Raw genomic sequence first — 20,447 nt, 5'->3', positions numbered from 1 at the left:
TAGAAGGGTCTAGGCCCAAAACGTCAGCTTTCCTGCTCCTCTGATGCTGCTTGGCCTGCTGTATTCATCCAGCTCTACAACTAGTTAACTAAGCTTTTTAGGTAGCATTGGCTAAGAGACTAAGATGTTGTTGAGAATATGGTAAGAACTCCACTATTCTTCTTAAAATATTTCTTGGAACCATCTGATGTCCAATTGGGAATACACTCAGGGCTTCAGCCAACATCTCAGCCAAAAGCTGACATTTCTGATTGTATAGCATTCCCTCAGTACTGAAACAGATACCATTTTTGAAATACACTGAACAGAAATAGCTGGACAAACTCAGCAGGTCTGGCAGCATCTGTGGAAAGAAAACATAGTTAATGTTTCGGGTTCAATGACCCTTCTTTAAAGCAGTGTCCCGAAGAAAGGTCATTGGATGTAAAACATTAACTCTGTTTCTCACTGCACGGATGCTGCCAGACCTGCTGAGTTTCTCCAGCTATTTCTATTTTCTGTGCGTCAGATCTCCAGCATCTGTCTTTCTTGTTTTATTATTATGTTTCATTATCATATTTATAAATTATAAATGACAGGCATTGTACACTCTACTAGTGTTTGGCATTAAGACTCATCTAGTTCAGTTTGACCTTATGTCATATTTACCCAGTCCATATCACAAAAGAAGGTTGAACTTTAGCATCTTTCATAAACTTAAAAGCAGACTGGATAAGTTCATATGGTGAATCACACAAATAGTCTCCATAAGGTCCTGCATGCTTTGCCGGACGCCCCATTGATGAAAAGCAAACTTTGGTAGGATCATCTGTCAAGTGATAGGTCGGATCCAAATGCAAGTCGGTGATGTGCCAGAATTGTCCTAACAGAAAATAAAATGCATTGGTTACCAGCTTGCCATACAAAGTCCTTCCACGCGGGTTTTACATTACAACATAACTTCAAACAGTAAACCAAATTGAACTGCTTCTGTGTATTTACCTGCAGTTGCTCAATGCAGTTTAGGTTATTGCAGGACCTATTTCGAAAGGTTATCATGCATTGGCACACATTTGTGAGCCACTTCATATTTGCTTTCTTAATGTTCTACTTCTGCTGCTGCATGTTTTAATTTTCCCTACCTGTACTTCTAAAATTACATACTGTAACTTTTTTTCTTTCTTACAGATCCCATTTGACATTTTCTTTTCAGGAGATCCCGAGCAAGTTTAGTACTTCCACTTCCACTTCAAAATAAAATGTTCCTTTTTTAATAAAAAGATCTTTTTTAAAAAAACATTACTGATCATAGAAATTGCATTTTGTGTCTAGGATCCCAAGGTGTTAATACTATATTTAGATGTTTTCATCTGCAGACTTACATTTGTACATCCATTTGTGGATGAAACCTTACTGAATTAGACAGGAATATGGAGTTGAGGCCACAATCATTCCAGCTGTGATCTTACCGAATGTTAAAGCAAGTGGCACAGTGGCTCATTGGTTAGCACTGCTGGCTCACAGTACCTGGGACCTGGGTTCGATTCCAGCCTCAGGTGACTGCCTGTGTGGAGTTTGCACATTCTCCCCGTGTCTGCGTGGGTTTCCTCCCACAGTCCAAAGATGTGCAGAGTTAGGTGGATTGGCCATGCTAAATTGCCCACAGTACCCAGGGATGTGTGGGTTAGACAGAGGAAATTAGGGGAGTGGGTCTGGGTGGGATGCTCTTCAGAGAGGCAGTGTGGACTTGTTGGGCCGAATGGCCTGTTTCCACACTGTAGGGATTCTATGAAAAAAAAAGCTTGACAGGTCAAATGGGCTACTCCAGCTCCTAATGTGTGTACGTCTCAGAGATTGTCTGAAGGTGAAATGCAACTTTGCATTAATAAAAGTGCAATGCTGTTGGTTTAGTTTCCAGAGGCACAATACAGCGGATCATTCCGCTTCTGATTAATGTACTGACCTGTATGACAAACGGGTACATAGGCAATAAGACAGCTAACGAGACAATAAGAATGTTAAAACACTTGAGCTAAAAATGCAAGCTGAGCAATATTCTGTTATAATTATGCCTTTCCACGAGATGCCAAAGGAAATAGCTAAAAGAAAGTTGCAAGTACAGAATTTCATGCAAAATACGCTGAGGAGAAGACCCAACTCCTCTTTCAGTGACTGTAAACCTTAAATGCATAGGATTGGAGGAAGTATAATGACACGGACAGAGACCTGGTTGGTAGACAAGAAACAAAGAGTCGGAGTAAATGAGGAGTTATTTTCCGAGTGGCAGTTTGTGACTAATGTGGTACAGCAAGGATCAGTGCTTGGACCCCAGCTATTCACAATATATTAATCATTTAGATGAAATGATACAAAGTTGGGTGGGAGGGTAATGTGTGAGGAGAATCATCAGTGTTTAGGGTAAGCTGAGTGAGAGGTCAAATGCATGGCAGATGAAGTATAATGTGGATAAATGTGAGCCATCCACTTTGGTAGTATAAACATAGGATAAATATTATCTAAATGGTGATAAATTGGGAAAGACAGCAACAGTTGCTGAAAGTAAACATGTAGGTGCAGCTGGCTTTCATAGTGGGAAGATTCGATTATGGAGCAGGAATGTCTTGTTTCAAATGTACAGAACCTTAGGGAGACCATAACTGGAGTACTGTGTGGGGTTTTGGCCTCTTCATCTGAGGTACAATGTTTTGTCTACGGAGGGAATGCAACAAAAGGTTGCCAGATTGATTCCTGGGATGGCAAGGCTGATGCTCGAAGATAGTCCTAATCGATCCAGTCTATACTTACCAGGGTTCAGAAGAATGAGAGGGCACGTCAAAAACCTATAAATTTCAATCAGAACTAGACAGGGTAAACACAGGAAGGATGTTCTCAATGACCAGTGAGTCCAGAACCAGGGGTTACAGTCTAAAGGTATAGGGTTGGCCATTTAATACTGAGATGAGGAGAAATGTCTTCACCCAAGGGTGATCCTCTGAAATTCTTTGTCACATAAGGATGTTGAGGCCAAAACATTGAATATTTTCAAGGATGTGTTTGATACAGATCTAAGAGCTAATAACTCATAGGGTATGCAAAGAAAACTGGAATAGGACACTGAGTCAGCTGATAGCCATGATCACATTGAATGGCAGAGCACGATTGAAGGACTGAATGGCTAATGCTCCTATTCTCTATGTTTCTATGTTACAGCCAGTGAAATACTGTTCCAAGGTGGGAAGTGTAGCAGTCAATCTGTGCACAGAAGTTCCCACAAACTGTAATGTGTTAATGATCAAAAAATCTGGGTGATGTTGGTCGAGAGATATATATTGGTCAGAACTTTGAGGAATATTCTCTTGATCTTCAAAACAGTGCTGTGAGTACTTGCATAAGCAGGCAAAGTCGTGGGACTAAATTTAGAGCAAGTACGTAGAAAGTTACAGGGATGGATAGGGCAATGTCATAGAAAAGTATAAAAGTAAGGCATGAGACCTTTAAGGTCACTGTGATGCTACATGAAAAGCCAAGATAAATCAGCAAGCACAATGTAAAGGATGAATAGGATTGTTGAGAGTTAAGATAATCAACAGAACTTTGAATGACCTCAAGTTGTACATTGTAGTGCAAGACTAAATACAATCTTTGTTTTAGGGGTTTACACATGTTAAGTGCAAAGAAAGTGCGGAAATTAGAACTGTCATGATTTCGGAAGTGAAATCTATCTACATATTGTACGCTATTACTGCTATGTACTAACAGGAATTCATAAGACTCTTTTTCTACACAAAAAAGCAAACAATGGCTTTATCTTACGTAGCCACCATTAGCAACCTAATCTCCAATTCTATGAATCTTTCACTAAATATCTGCACATATATTGAGTAACACACACTCTAAATTGTGCTCTCTAATCCATGAATATGTGCCAAAAACTGTGCTGCTTGATCCAAATTTTCCATCTGTATGGCAAAACTAAAAAGGACTCTTTTCAACCCATTCACACTCTTTTTGTCCAGCGAGTGAAGTTTCAAGGTAGTCAATCTTTGCTAATAAATCAAATTGGATATTAAATTGATTCAGTGGCAAGAAATAAGTGCTAATGGTCAACAGGAGGTTTTGCACATGGAAGAATGTTTTCAATGGAGTGCACAGGGCTGATCTGATACTCTTCATGTCCACTTTCTTGCCCTTTCCCACACCTTGATTGCCCTACTGATCAAGAATCTATCTCAGCCTTAAATCAACATAAAAACTTTGTCCCCACAGCTCTCTATAGCAAGGAGCTCCAAAGACTATCAACTCTTGGAGAAAAAAATTCCTCTTCTTCTCAGTCTTAATTTGGAATCCTTTAATTCTGAGCTACAGTCTCTGCTCGTAGAGTCTCCCATGAGGGGGAACATCATCTCAATACTTTCGCTGTCAAGCCTCTAAAGAATGCAATATGTCTCAATGAAATCATGTCTCATTCTTCTAAATTCCAACGAGAAGAGTCTCAACATGATTAACCTGGGCTGAATAGGGTAGGCCCGTAAGAGTCTTATATGTTTCAATAGCTTTTCCAGTTTGCAGCTTTTAACAAAACCCAAATCCATTCATAACTGGAATATCTATTCATAATTATAGAAGTGCAAATAGTTTTATAATTTCTGTTTAAAGGGTATAATGAGACATCAGCAAGAGGTGTAATGATGACTACATATAATGATGGAATGATGTTATGTCAGTGCCAAGTGAATATGTTGAGAGAACTGAAGGGAGCAGAAGCATGAACAGGGTCTTGGGTCAATGCATTCATGTAATAAGCTGAGAATTCTCACAAGGTATCATGGACTTGAGGAACAGCATTTTGAGAGATGAGAAATAATCAACAACCTCGGTCTTCTTTTCAACTTCTCCTTTCCCTCATCACAATCTGATATATTTTAGTGATGCTATTTTTATAAGAGTGATAGAAATACACAGCAGAGGTGGATCCAATTCAGTCCATGCTGCTTGTGCCAGTTCCTAGCTAGAGTACACCAAAATCTAGTCACAATGTTCATGACCCTCTTCACATCTTCTCCCAGTTCAAACAGTAAAACCAATTTTCACTGAAAATATTTGCGCTCTAGCTTTCAGCATAAAATTCACCCATCCTCCCTCAGGGATAAACTTTCATTTCTGACTTCATAATCGGAAGAGATAGCATTCTCCAATTCACCCCAAGAAGTGATTCATTCCAAATTTAAAACTGCCTAGCTTCTCTCTCCTTAATATTTCTTGCTCCAATTCAAACACTCCATTATTTTATCACTATTATTGCTTCACGTCACTGGCATCATCCAAGTTAGTCTATGTTGTATGCTTTCCAGTGTAAGCAGTTTAATTTAAACATTCCAGACCAGAACAGTTTGGTTAAAATCCTGCAATTTCTTTGAAGACAGGAAAATCTATAATCAGTTCTACGAAGGATCCAGGAAGGGGCTATTAGATTCTCAAAGTATTATGGTATCGCAACGTGGCATGTAAATCTGTGGTCCAACAACTGCATTGCAGAAATCTGCAACTTTAGACACACTTCTGAAGTGACAGCATCACTGTGAACAGGTAAGGATTTGGATGCATTGTAATGGAGTGAGGGTTATATACGGGAGTGTGACTTTTGAAATCCTACAGATTGGAGGATAGTTAATATAATCCATGTTTTTAAATAAAAAGGAGGTAGCAAGAAATTATAGACCAGTTGGCCAACCATTGGCAGTAGGGAAAATGCTACAGACCATTATAAAAAATGATAGCAGAGCACTTGGAAAACAGTGACAGGATTACACAGAGTCAGCGTGGATTTATGAAATGAAAGTCATTTATTGACAATCTTGACAAATCTAATGGAATACTTCAAGAATGTAACTAGCACAGTTGATGAGGAGGAACCAGTGGATGTGGTTTACTTGGACTTTCAGGAGGTTTTTGATAAAGTCCCACATAAGAGATTAGCATGTAAAATTAAAATGCATGGGATTGGAGGTAGTGTACTGACATGGACAGAAAACTGACCTACATACAGGAAACAAAGAGTAGGAATAAACTGGTCATTTTCTGAATGGCAGAGAGTGACTTGTGTACACCGCAGGGGATCAATGCTTGGACCTCAGCTATTTATAATATATATTTATGATTTAGATGAGGGAACTAAATGTAATTTCTCCTGGATTGCAGATGACTCAAAACTGGGTAGAAGAGCGAACTGTGAGGACGATGCAAAGATGCTTCAGTATGATTTGGACAAGTTCACTGAATTGGCAAACGCATGGCAGATGAAGTACAAGGTGAGGTTATCCAATTTGATTGCAAAAACAAGGAAGCAGATTATTTTCTGAATGGTGATAGATTGGGAAAGAGAGGGGCATAATGCGACCTGGGTGCCTTCATACACTAGTCACTGAAATTAAGTATGCAGGTCCAGAAGGTGTTGAAGAAAGCAATTCGTATGGCAGCAAGAGGATTTGAGCACAGGAGTGGGGATGTCCTGTTGGAATTACACGTGGCCTCAGCGAGATCACATCTAGAGTATTGTACGCTGTTTTGGTCATCTTATTGAAGGAACGATGTTCTGCCAATGGAGGGACTGTAACAAGTGTTTGCCAGGCTGATTCTTGAGAAGGCAGGACTGATGTATGAAGACAGACTGGATCCATCAGGACTAATGTGGGGAAAGCTGTTGGAGAAGATATTGAGAGACAGGATTTATTCACATTTGGAAGCAAATAGACTTGTTAGTGATAGGCGACATGAGTTTGTGCAGGGAAGGTCCTATCTCACCAATTTCATTGAGTTTTTTGAGGTGACAAGAATAATTGATGAGGGAAGGACAATGGCAGTTGTCTGCATGGACTTTAGTAAGGTGTTTGACAGGGTATCTTTTGGCAGGCTGATATAAAAAGTAAAGTCTCAAGGGATCTGGGGTGAGCTGGCTGGATTGATACAAAATTGTCTTGGTCATAGAAGACAGAGAGTAGCAGTGGAAGAGTGCTTTTCAGAAATCAGTAACTAGTGGTGTTCCACAGGGATCAGTGCCGGGACCTTTGTTAGTTGTAATATATATAGGGATATGATCTGGAGGAAAATATAGGTGGCCTGATTAGCAAGTTTGCAGATGACACCAAAATTGGCGGAGATTCAGACAGTGAGGAGAATTGTCAAAGGATACGGCAGGATATAGATAGATTGCAGATTTTAGCAGAGAAGTGGCAGATGGAATTTAATCTGGACAAATGCGAGGTGATGCATTTTGGAAGATCAAATTCTGGTACGAATTATACAATAAATGGCAGAAGCTTCAGAAGCACCAATACATAGAGGGATCTGGGCGTACAGATCTACAGATCCCTGAAAGTGACAACACAAGTAGATAAGGTGGTCAAGAAGGCACACTTGACTTCAGCAACTGGGGCATCGAATAAAGAAGTTGAAAAGCTATGTTACAGCTGTATTGAATTTTAGTTAGGCCACATATGGAATACTGCATGCAGTTCTGATTACCACACTACCAGAAAGATGTGGATGCTTTGGAGAGGATACAGCAAAGTTTTACCAGAATGTTGCCTGGTCTGCAGAATTTTAATTATGAGCTGAGGTTGGATAAACTCGGATTGCTTTCACTGGAAAGATGGAGACTGAGGAGTGATCTGATAGAGGTCTACAAAATTATGAGAAGCATAGATAGAATGGATAGTCAGAGGCTTTTTCCCTGGGTGGAAAGGTCAACCACTAGAGGGCACAGGTTCAAGGTGAAAGCGGGAAAGTTTAGGGGAGAAGTGCAGGGAAACCTTTTCACACAGAGGTTGGTAGGTGCCTGGAATGCACTGCCAGTAAAGGTGGTGGAAGCAGGCACATTAGCAACCTTTACGCTGTATCTTGATAGACACATGAACAGGAGGTGAAAAGAACAATAGAAACCGCGTAGCGGGCAATAAGTAGCGGGTCTAAATAAGGATTAGGAATTGGCTCAGGCTTGGTGGGCCAAAGGGCCTGTTCCTGACTGTATTTTAATTGTATTGTACATTCACTGGAGTTTTTTGAAGAGGGTGGGATCTTATAGAAACCAATGAAATTCTAACAGGAGTTCACTGGGTAAACAAAGGAAGGATATGCTGATTACCAGGGAGTCCAGAAGCGGGGATCACAGTCTAAAGTGGGAAAGGATGCGGAGTTGAATGAGCAGCCACAATGATAGTGAATGGCAGACCAGACTCAAGGGGCCAAATGGCCTACTCATGCTCCTATTTTCTATGGTTTCAAGTACATTTTTTAATACTAAATTTCAAACATTTCCATCAAAGCACTGGCCCAGAACTGCACTTACACAAACGATATACAATTTTATACATTCAACCTTTGATTTCCTTCCAGATCTTCTTCGCTTTTATTTTAAGCCAGTTTCCTGCATTGACAGACACACTTCTTGCCCGAGAGATGAACTTATTTCCCTGGCACCTATAATGGCAGCCTTTCAGTGGTAATGTTGCACTCACTCATCAATTATAGAGGTAGTTCTTTCATACAGAATCTGAAGAAAAGCCATGTTGCTGAGCAACTGTTGTGCATATTCTAACTATGTTGGGCTCAATTCACTTTGTAGAAGGTTATTCTTCTTATTGGAATGTGTTGTATCACAAAATACATCAAAATTCCATAAAGATCACAAAAGAATGTGACTTTTATTCAATGCAAAGTCTGTAAAATGAACCAAACCAGATGTCAGAGTCAATATTTTCTGTGGAACTGTCTCATGACTACACACCATATTATAGTATATTGGCTTGTAAATGTTACTTCATGAAAGGTCGATACTGAACTGCAAGTCAGGGAATCCTATGCATAAATATTTAGTTATTGAAGAAGAAAGCAACCACAAGGATTACGAGGAGTGAGCTTGTAAACTGAACATATTCTCATATTATGGGGAGCAAGAGTGATTGTCCTGAGCAAAGGTCACCACCAGATAGAGGCGGAGCTCCACAAGGGTCATCCAGAGGTGTCCAAAATGAAGATGCTGGAGGGAAGTTATGTCTGGTGGCCAGGACTGGATGCGGACATAGCTGCATTGGTGGGGCAGTGCCCAAAGTGTCAACGAGGATAAACATTACTGCCAGCAGCTTTCACCTTGGTTACACATCGATTATGCAGGTCCTTTCATCAGCTCTATGTTTTTAGTCATTGTGGACACCCACTCAAAGTGACTGGGTGGGCGTAGAGTTCATTCATCAATCACGGGGACAATGATTTAAAAAACTGCACATTCTTTGCAATATACAGACTCCCGAGAGTGTCAGTCATAGATAACAGACCATCACTTACCGACAGAGAATTTGAGTGTTTCCTAAAGTCAAATGGCATTCAACATATATGGATAGCTCCATACTATCCATCATCCAATGGTCTGGCAAAAGAACAGTCCAAACTTTGAAGCCAGGCTTAAAGAAATGGCCTACATTTTCACGAGATACCATACTCTCCCAGTTCCTATTTGATTGTAGGACCACCCCTCATACAACTACGGGGATAGCTCTAGCAGAGTTGTCAATGGGGAGAAGACTCTGTACCAGGTTAAATTTGATCTTTCCGGACCCGTGGTTGGGGTGGGGCTGGGAACGGTAAAACAGCATTAGAAGGTGGTTCGTATTTGGAATGAACTGCCTGAGGAAGTGGTAGATACAGATATAGTTACAACATTTAAAAGACATTTGGACAAGTACATGAATAGGAAAGGTTTAGAGGGATACGGGCCAAATACAGACAAGTGGGATTAGTTTAGCTTGGGAAACTTGGTTGGCATTTTTCCATGCTGTATGACTCTATGACTCTTAGAGATCAAAAGTCTATCTGTTCCAACCTTAAATGTATTCACTGATGGATCATCTGCAACTCTTTAGTGCAAAGAATTTAAAGGGTTCACAACTCTTTGGCTGAAGTAATTTATCCCTATCTCAGTCTGATCATGATCACTCAGTTATCAGCCCCTTAAACATAAGATTGCTGCTGAGTTTTAGATTCTGTGACCCATGAAACAATTCAGATTGTCTACTGAAATAACTTCATACAGGCCAGTATCTCACCACCAAGTCACCCTTTATTTTCACATGGAAAGTCCCTGACACTGATCCAGCCCCCGACACTGATCCAGCCCCCACAGAGATTTCAGATGAGGGGAACTAGCAGCAGAACTTCAAAAAGATAGTAATTTCTGGATTACTTCCAGTGAAGAAGTAAGTGGACAGACCAGATGAACATGTGGCAATTAATTTCAGGCATATCATAATGTTGAACTCTTCTTCTGTCACCCTCACCTGTTACCCACTTCTTTGGGTAAGGGTACTCTCCACACTTCACAATCCTTTCACCCACTTCCAATTTGTTCCATCCGTCTGGATGCCTCCTTCTGGTACTTTTCCAGTCCTCGAACACCACATCAAGAACACAACAACATCAGCCGTCTTAATTTCTCAGCTTCCTTCATCAGCACTAATCTATTTCACACTGAAATTGCAGCATGCCATTCTCTCAGGTCCAACTCTGACCATGTTATCATACTTGCTGACAGACGTGGTGCTGCAGTTTGGTGTATTGACCTCTACTTTGCAGAGGCTGCGTGCCAACTCTCAGACACATCCAGCCATCGCCCCCAAAGCATGAACCATGCCAGTGAACAGCAAGCTGTTGTTTCCAGATCTGTCATCTCCTCTAGAGGTGCTCCCTCCACCTCACACTCCCCTGACTCTGCACAGCCTGCTTCTATGCCCTTCCCAAAGTCAACACGAGTGCCTTGCCAGACTAATATTACAGCCTTATTTATTGCTTCCTATCTTGATACCATTTTACCCTTCCCTTGACTGATCTTTTCCCAACCATATTTGTGTTTCTAACAAACATACAAAGCAGGAGCAGATGTTGACCATTCAGCCCTTCTCTGCTATTCAAAACACCAGCTAATCTCTGCATTTCAAATTGCACTTTTCCATCCACCCCGATAACCTTTGATTATCTTCCGAACAAGAATCTACTTCTGCCTTAAATGTATTTAATGACAATGCCTCTAACACCTTCTGAGGCAGACAGTTCCAAAGTTGCACAACACTCACAGCATAGATTTCTCCTCATCTCTGTTCTAAAAGGAAGACCCCAAATTTTAAAAGTAGTCACTCCCTGGTTTTGGACTCAGCTACAAGAGAAAACATCCTTTCCAAGCCCACCTTGTCAGACCGTTCAGGAGCTTAAACACTTCATTCAAGTCAACCCCTCGCTCTTCTAATCTCCAATGGAAACATGTCCAGCCTGTCCCATCTATTCTCACAAGACAACCCACTTATTCCAGGTAAAAATTCATTAAAAACTTTTGAACTGCCTCCAATGCATTTACATCATCCTTAAATATGGAAATTTAAGGTACTTGAGATGTACTCTCACCATTGTCCTCTGTAATTTAAGTATAATGTCCATATCTTTAATTATCAGTTCTGCTTGTAATGAAGGATAGAATCCCATCTGTCTGCTTAATTGAACATTGTACATGCTTACTGACGTTTTGTGACCCATGCATAAATCTATCTGCACCTCAGAATTCTACAATTGTTCTCCATTTAAGTAATACTGTGTTTTATTATTCTGCCTGCCAAAGTGAACTACTTCACATTTTCCTACATTATGCACCATCCTGCCAATCAGACAAAGGCCCATTGATGCATACTATGTTTTCTGCCAGCTAGCCAATTTCCATTCATACTAATATGTTACCCTCTATACAAAGAGCTTTAATTTTCTGAAATGATGTTTCAGCAGTAAGGCGTTCGACAAGGCTCCTCATGGCAAAGTGGTCAGCAAAGTTATATCGCTGCTGGATCCACTGCTTTTCATCATCTATGTAAATGATTTGGGTGCGAACATAGGAGGTATGGTTAGTAAGTTTGCAGGTGACACCAAAATTGGAGGTGTTGTGGACAATGAAGAAGGTAACCTCAGAGTACAACGGGATCTTGATCAGATGGGCCAACAGGCCAAGGAGTGGCAGATGAAGTTTAATTTAGAAGGATGTGAGGTGCTGTATTTTGGAAAGGCAAATCAGGGCAGGACCTACACACTTAATGGTAAGGACCTGGGGAGTGTTGCTGAACAAAGAGACCTTGAAAGTGGAGTCGCGGGTAGATAGGATAGTGAAGGTGGCGTTTGGTATTCTTACCTTTATTGGTGAGTGCATTGGGTATAGAAGTTGGGGGGTCATGTTGGGGCTGTACAGGACATTGGTTAGGCCACTATTGGAATACGTGTGCAATTCTGGTCTCCCTGATATAGGAAGGATATTGTGAAATTCGAAAGGGTTCAGATAAGATTTACAAGGATGTTGCCAGGGTTGAAAGGCTTGAGCTATAGGGAGAAGCTGAATAGACTGGGGCTATTTTTCACTGGAGCGTTGGAGTCTCAGGGAGTGACCTTACAGAGGTTTATAAAATCATGAGGGGCATGAATTGGGTAAATAACTTCTTTTCCTCAGGGTGGGGAAATCCAAAACTAAATGGCATAGGTTTAAGGTGCGAGGGGAAAAATTTTAAATGGTTCTAAGGGGCAACTTTTTCACGCAGATGTGGTGCGCATATGGAATAAGCTGCCAGAGGAAGTGGTGGAGGCTGGTAGAATTACAACATTTAAAATTCATCTGGATGTGCATATGAATAGGAAGGGTTTAAGAGGGATATGGGCCAAATGCTGGCAAATGGGACTAGATATACTTAGGACATCTGGTCAGCATGGACGAGTTGGACTGAAGGGTCTGTTTCCGTGCCTTATATCTCTATGACTCTATGTGGTACCTTATCAAATTCCTTCTCGAAATTCAAATAAAGTAACCCTATAGGTTCCAATTTATCCACAGTACATGTTATTCCTTCAAAGAACTCATAAATTTGTTAAACAGAATTCTCTTTGACAACAGCATACAGATCTTTCCCAATTACGTTAATATTTTCTACGGGCACAATTATATTCTTTTTAAGGATCATTCTAATAACTTCCCCACAAGTGATATCAAGCTAACTAGCCTATAGCTTCCTGTTTTCCGCTTCTCTCTCTTCAAGAATGGCAGGGGATGAGTTTTGGCTAGAATGGTTTATATTTGCTACCTTTCGGTCCGATGTAAAATTGAACTTAGAGAATTTCGGAAAATTAACACCAACACAACTACTACCTCATTAGCAGCCTCTTTTATTATATGGATTCGGAGACTTGTCAGCCAACAGCTTCATCAGTTTGTTTAATACCATTTCCCTCAAGATTGCAAGCTCAGGAAGTTTCACACTCCCTTCCACTTCCTGATTTACGACTATTACTGGAATATTTTTTGTATCTTCTATAATAAAGGCAGACACACCTTATTTCATCCACCATTTCCTTTTGATCTACTGTAAATGCCCATTCTTGCTCTCTAGAGGACCAACAGTCACTTTATACCACTATGTTCCCATGCCAACATTTCTGCCTCAGGCCTGTTGCAGCGCTCCAGCAAAGCTCAATGCAAGCTGGAGGAACAACACCTCATCTTCTGCCAAGATACCTCACATCCTGGAAGACTCAATGTTGAGTTTAACAACTGCAGAGTATGAATACTCTCATCCATGTTCTTTATCCCATCCACACACCTGTCCTGTTCTAAATGGGTTGTGCCCAGCACATTTTCAACTATTCACACTTCTCATTAGCACCCATTCAGTATCAATCTCTCTCACTGTCACCATGTATTCTATTCACTCCTGTCACCCCCAAGCCATCCCTTATCATCCTATGAATACCACCATTTCCCAGCTACTTTCAGTTCTGAAGAAGGATCACCGAACTCACAACGTTAACTCTGGTTTTCTCGCTATAGATGCCGCCAGACATGACGAGTTTCTCCAGCACCCTCTATTTTTGTTTCAGATCTCCAGGGTCTGCAGTTCTTTTTATTTAATCACTTGACATAGTCTTTTCATTTTTAGACACCTATAGAAATTTTTACTGTTGGTTTTTACATTTCCAGCTAGTTTCCTTTCATACTCTAATTTCTTCCTCCTGATTAACCTTCTCCGTCATTCTTTATATTCTGCTCGCATTCAGAATTGGAAAAAATAGTCAATTTTGCTTCAAATTTCCATCCTTCTTTCATTTTCACCTGTTCCATCCCTGACTCTTCCCTTCTTTGACCTCCCTTCTATTTCTGCAAGCATGCTATCCAATAATGTCCATTTCAAACCCACCAACTCCCACAGTTACCTGCTCCAGATCTTCATCTAGTAATACCTACTTGAAAGCATCTGCACCAAAGCCATGAGAGAACAGGATCAGATACTGTTCTGGGATTCAACCAATTTAATTGGTTGAATTGAAAGTACTGGGGGCTGATGGTGGGGCACCACACACTCCTCAAAATAATCCAATCACACATAATAACTTTTCCTGGAAAAAGAGTGCGATCAAATTATTCCTCAGCTACGATGAAGCACTAAAATGAAGATTTGGTCTTCATCAAATGAATCGGAGTGTTATGATTACAATGTTTTACCAATTAATCACATTAATTACCAACTGAGCAGGAATTTTCAGAAAAGGGCAGGATGGTGGGAGAGATTGAATTATGCATTTGAGGATTTTAGCAGGATACAGCACATAGTATTAATTTGTTCTTTTGTTTACTCCCTCTGCAAATACCAGACAAACTGGTTCACCAAGTGACTTTATATATTCAAAATGAACATTAAATATCGACACTTCCTGTTGAGGAACTTACAGATCCTTCATTGCTTACTGTGATTCTGAGTTTATTAAACCAAGCAACTCTTGGGTTGCCAGAATTTTTTTATTTCTATTATAATGTTGAGCAAAATGTCTCAACATCTGTTGTCAACAGATCCGTATCAAAATACAGGGAGTGATAAAAAGATACTTTCTGCACTAATTTTGGGTGTCACTGTATTCACACATTCTACAGAAATTACAAATAGAAAAGCTCAACAAAAGGTTGCATCAGGCATCATTTTCAAAGGTTAGGTTTTTACACATTTTGATAGCATGCAAAATACAAAGTTAATATTCAGTATATACAGGTTATCAATATGGATATATTACAATAAATAAATGATAGCAGCACCATTGTAGACAAATTTTGATTGACTAGGGAATCAAGTTATTGGAGCAGGTACAAAACATATGAAGGAGGAGAAGGTGTTAGGTGTCTAGAAAAACATTAAAGTAGATAAGTCCCTGGGCCCCGATAGGATCAATCCTAGGATACTGAAGGAGGCAAGAGAAGAAATTACAGAGGCCTTGATAATGATCTTTGTATCCTCTTTAGTCCCAGCTGAGGTCCCAGAAGACTGGAGAATAGGCAATGTTGTTCCTTTGTTTAAGAAGGGAAACAGGGATAATCCAGGAAATTATAGACCAGTGAGCCTTACATCAGTGGTAGGGAAATTATTAGAGAAGATTCTTAGGGAGAGGACTTACACACATTTGGAAAAGAATGGACTTATGAGGGAGAGTCAGCATTATGCAGGGGAGGTCTTGTCTCAAACTTGACTGAGCTTTTTTGAGTAAGTGACAAAAATGATTGATGAGGGTGGGGCCGTGGATGTTGTCTGCATGATTTTGCTAAAACATTTGATAAGGTCCGTCATGGTCCAAATGATTAAATCACATGGGTTCCATGGTAAGTTGGTAAATTGGAAACAAAATTGGCTTGGTCATAGGAGATTGAGGGTAGAGTGCAGGGGTGCTTTTCTAGAGCATTGTGACCAGTGGTATTCTGCAAGAATCAATGCTAGGACCTCCGCTGTTTGTAATATTATTATATATAACTTAATAATAACTTATTATTATGTATTATATATAACTTAGATGAAAGTGCAGGAGGGCTGATTAGCAGGTTTAGAGATGACACAAAAGTTGGTAGACTTGTGGATAGTGAACAGGTTAACAAAGGATAAACCAGGACATTGTTCAGTTGGAAAGTTTGACGGAGAAATGGCAGAGGAGTTTATTCTGGGAAGTGCGAGGTGATGCATTTTGGCAGGTCAAATGCAAGAAAAAAAGTATACTGTTAACGGTAGGATCCTTAGCAGCCATGATATCCAGAGATATCTTGGAGTCCAAGTCCATAGCTCGCTGAAAGTGGCAATACAAGTGAATAAGGTGGGAAAGAAGGCATAAAGCATGCTTGCCTTCATCAGTTGGGGCATGGAGTATAAAAGTTGGCAGCTGTATGAGACTTTAGTTAGGCTACATTTGGACAGTTGTGAGCAGTTCTGGTTCCCACACTGTAGGAAGGCTGTGAAGACTTTGGAGAGGGTGCAAACAAGATTTACCGGGATGTTGTTTGGTTTAGAGTGTATTTGCTATAAGGAGACATTGGACAAACATGGATTATTTTTGCTAGAGCATCAGAGGTTGAGGGGCATGGACAGGGTAGATAGTTGTATCTTTTTCCCAGGGAGGAAATGTCAAGTACCAGGGGCGTAGGTTTAAAATGAGAGGGGGAAAATTTGAAGTTGTGCATGGAATTTTATTTTTGTTTTTTTTACACAGAAGGTGGTAGGTACTTTGACGCACTGATAAAAGTAGATATGCTAGCAATGGTTAAAAGGCATTCAGAAAGACACATAAATAGGTAGAGAATAGAGGGAAAGGGACGATGTGAAGGGAGCTGGGATTAGTACTGGGGTGGAACGATGGCTCGTTTGTTAGCATGGCTAACTCGGGTTCGATTCTACCCTTGGCTGACTGTGCAAACTCCAGACAGACATTCTCCCCCTGTCTACACAGGTTTCCTCTGGGTGCTCTGGTTTCCTTTCACAGTCCAAAGATTTGCTGATTAGGTGCATTGGCCATGCTAAATTGCCCATAGTATTCAGGGAAGTGCAGGCTAGGTGAGCTAGCCATGGGAAATACAAGTTTACAGGGATAGTGTAGGGGTTGGGTCTGGGTGGATGCTCTTTGGAAGGTTAGTGTGGACTCAATGGGCCAAATGGCCCGCTTTCACACTGTTGTCATTCTATGAGGTAATGAGCAAGTTGGACAAAGGAGAACCAGAGGCCATGATGTATTTGGATTTCCAAAAGGCCTTTGACAAGATGCTGCTAAATAAGATGAGAGCCCATGGTGTTAGACACAAGGTATTGGCATGGATGGGGGTTGGTTGACTGGCAGATGGCAGAGACTGGGGATGAAGTGGCCTTTTTCAGGATGACAGCGGGTGACTAGTGGAGTTCCACACGAATCAGTGTTGGATCCACAACGATTCATGTTATATATTAAAGATCTAGATGAAGATATTATTGCTAAGTTTGCAGATGGCCAAAGATAGGTGGAGGGACAGCAGTGTTGAGGAGGCAGGGAGGCTGCAGAGGACTTGAACAGGCTAGGAGAGTGGAAAACATGAGATTATGCACTTCAGTCGGAAGAATAGAGGCATAGACTATTTTCTAAATGGAGAAAGGTTTCAGAAACCTGAAGCACAAAGGGACTTAGAAGTCCCAGTTCAGGATTCTCCTCAGGTTAACATGTAGGTTCAGTTGGCAGCTAGGAAAGCAAATGCAATGTTAGCATTCATTTCAACAGGGCTAAAATACAAGAGCAGGGGTGTACTGCTGAGGCTGTATAAAGCTCTGGTTAGACCATGTTTGGAATATTATGAGCAGTTTAGGGTCCTGTATCTAAGAAAGGATGTGCTGGCCTTGGAGGGGGTCCAGAGGAGATTTACAAGAATAATCCCACGGATAAAGGGCTTGTCATTTTGTAATGGTTGAGGCTCTGGGTTGTACTGATGGAGTTTAGAAGGATTAGGGGGTTCTCATTGAAACTTACAGAGTACTGAGAGACCTGGATAGAGTGAACATTGAGAAGATGTTTCCACTAGTGGGAGAGACTAGGACTTGAGGGCACAGTCTTAGACTGAAGGGCAGACCCTTTAGAACTAGGATGAGGAGGGGTTTCTTCAGCCAGAGGGTGGTTAATCTGTGGAAATCATTGCTGTAGAGGGCTGTGGAGGCCAAATTATTGAGCGTATTTAAGTCAAAGATAGTTAGGTGCTTGATTGGTAAGAAGATCAAAGGTTTAGGGAGGAGAATGGGGTTGAGAAACAGACAAGCCATGATCAAATGGCAGTGCAGATTCATTTGTCTAATTCTTCTCTTATAGCTTATGGTCTTATAGTCTAAAGTAATTCAGGTACATGTTTAGGTATGACCCAATAAAAGGCAAAGTTTCCAGGATAATGAAAAAGGTGGAGAGCAAGCTGATACAAAATGTGTGAATGAGAGATGTTAGTTTGAAATGTGGAAACTAGGCTGAAAGAAGAAAGGTCAGATGTGAAATGAGAAAGATCAGAGTGACAGAGAGAATGTGAGAAGGCGCTAGCAACTATCTTAAAAGGAAATCCAAAAGTGTGCTCTAGGCTATCTATAGTAGAATGATAGTAAGAGAGGAGTGAGGTCATTTAGCATTCAAAAAGGGATCTATGCAAAGGCACAGAAGGCATGGTTGAGCAATCAAATTCGTTCTTTTTCTCGGTCCTAAACAAGGAAATTTCTGCCAAAATCAAATTGAAAAAGGAGGTTAGTTGAGACACTGAGTGGCTAAAAGTTAATAAAGGGGAAGTATTAGAATGGTCAGCTAGACTTAAAGTTGATTCCTCAACAGAGCCAGTCAGGATGCCTGTGAGGGCACTGCAGTTAGTAAGGGTGGGAAATTGTGGATCTAAGACATAAAAAGGGGAAAAGGCAGAAAAGGATATTATTCTAAAAGGGATGTAAGACCACATAGATGTGGGGATTTATATACAGAAATTGTTGAAGGTGGCAGGTCAAGTTGAGAAAGTTGTTTAAAAGAAGACACACAGGATCTTGGGTTTTACAAACAGAAACAAAAGCAAGTTACGTTACTATTAACTTTTATAAAACCTGGTTCAGCAACAACTGGAGTACTGCGGCCACTTCTGGGCACCACTATTTAGGAAGGACTTGAATGCACTGGACAGAAGGTACAGAGAAGATTTGCGAGAACAGATCCAGGAATGAAGGAATTGTTATTTAGATTTGCTAGACAGCCTGAGGCTGTTCTCCTTAGAGAAGAGAATGCTGGGGCACGGGGTACATTGATTTATGGTGAATGTCAGTAGAATAAAAGGGGGACACGAGGAAAAAGACGAATATTTACAAAGGAACAGGTTAGCATCTGGAATGCATCCGAGAGTCGAGGCAAATTTAATTGTGTTTTTAGGAAAATAATTAGAGGAGAGAAAAACATGTCGGACTGTGGCAAGAGAATAGTTAATAGGGCGGATCGACTTACTGTTGCAGAGAACAGCATGACAGCGACAGGGCGAATGGCCTCTTTCTGAGCTGCGCTTGATCCAACGTATTCAGTCAACTCACCTGCTGTGCTTCACTCAAACACAGGCGTGCCTCCTTCCCCACTGTTGTTTCCGGACTAACCACGAAACAACAAAAAAAAACTTTGCAATTTCTCGCTGAGGGAATCTGTGCTCGCACGTCAACAAACTAGCAACATTTCAAATCATTTTGTAACCAATCGATCAACAAGTTCCAAAACAAAAGGATATCTTACCTTTAGTTCTACATTAACGTGAGAAAACAATTAAAAAAAACCAACACTCTCCGAATATAACTTTAGATGCAAACAATAATCGCTAGAATTGACTAATTGATGATTACAATTGTTGCTACAGTAAACCAGCAAGGGGAGAGGCAGCAGAAGTGTCCACAAGTTGACAACTAAGACATTTCTCTCCTTTCTCCAAATGACAGCAGTAACCGACCTGCGGTGCCGAGTGCAGAGTGATTCCGAGGGAAGGTGCACAGAGTGCAGGCGAAGCTCAGAAGCAGGCAGAGGGAGCGCAGCGCTAGGCTCGGCTCCATGGCTTACGCGGTTTCACGTGATCGCTGCCTTCCGCTCGGCTCACTCAGTAACACAGAGACCCAGGGCTGCCCTGAGCGCAGTCGATCAAGGTTCACAATCGTCACATGTGCAAGGCCGGATCCCGGTTTTGCGATCCGCTACTCATCAGAGCTCTCGCGTTTCCTTCTGATATTGAATTTGACACACGCAGCGTCTGCTTATTTGGTGATTGTAAAAGATTGCGCTGTTCCTGTCACATGTGTACAGCGGTAATGCTTTTAATTTCAGTCCAAATTACTTCAATAAACGCCAGAGGTATTTAAAGGCAAAATTTTGCGGGTGCTGGAAGTCTGAAATAAAAATGGGACGTGCCGCAGCACGTCTGGCAGCGTCTTTACAGAGAGAAACAGAATTAACATTTCCTAGTCCAATATGACTGGTCATACAGGGCTCGAAAAGTTTTTTTGTTGTTTCTGTCTCATAGAGTCACACAGCACGGAAGTAGATCCTTAGATCCAACTTGTCCATGCTGACCAGATATCCTAAACTGATCG

General features: G+C 41.0%; 1 protein-coding gene across 1 annotated transcript in view; it reads right to left on the bottom strand.

Moving 5' to 3' along the window:
- Positions 1–20,201, bottom strand: part of smpdl3a (sphingomyelin phosphodiesterase acid like 3A) — a 33,486-nt gene extending 13,285 nt beyond the window's left edge. The window contains exons 1-2 of the mRNA XM_048597037.1: positions 19,814–20,201; positions 649–862 (exon numbers count right to left, since the gene is read on the bottom strand). Coding sequence (XP_048452994.1) covers positions 649–862; positions 19,814–19,913 — 314 coding nt within the window. The 5' untranslated portion in view covers positions 19,914–20,201. The remainder of the gene's footprint in view (positions 1–648; positions 863–19,813) is intronic.
- Between the last annotated feature and the right edge of the window lie 246 nt (positions 20,202–20,447).

This window comes from Rhincodon typus, chromosome 5 (genome assembly GCF_021869965.1).
Source record: "Rhincodon typus isolate 14 chromosome 5, sRhiTyp1.1, whole genome shotgun sequence".
In the NCBI taxonomy this organism is placed as follows: domain Eukaryota; kingdom Metazoa; phylum Chordata; class Chondrichthyes; order Orectolobiformes; family Rhincodontidae; genus Rhincodon; species Rhincodon typus.
Note: the sequence above shows the minus strand (reverse complement) of the source record. Positions and strands in the feature narration are given on the sequence as shown.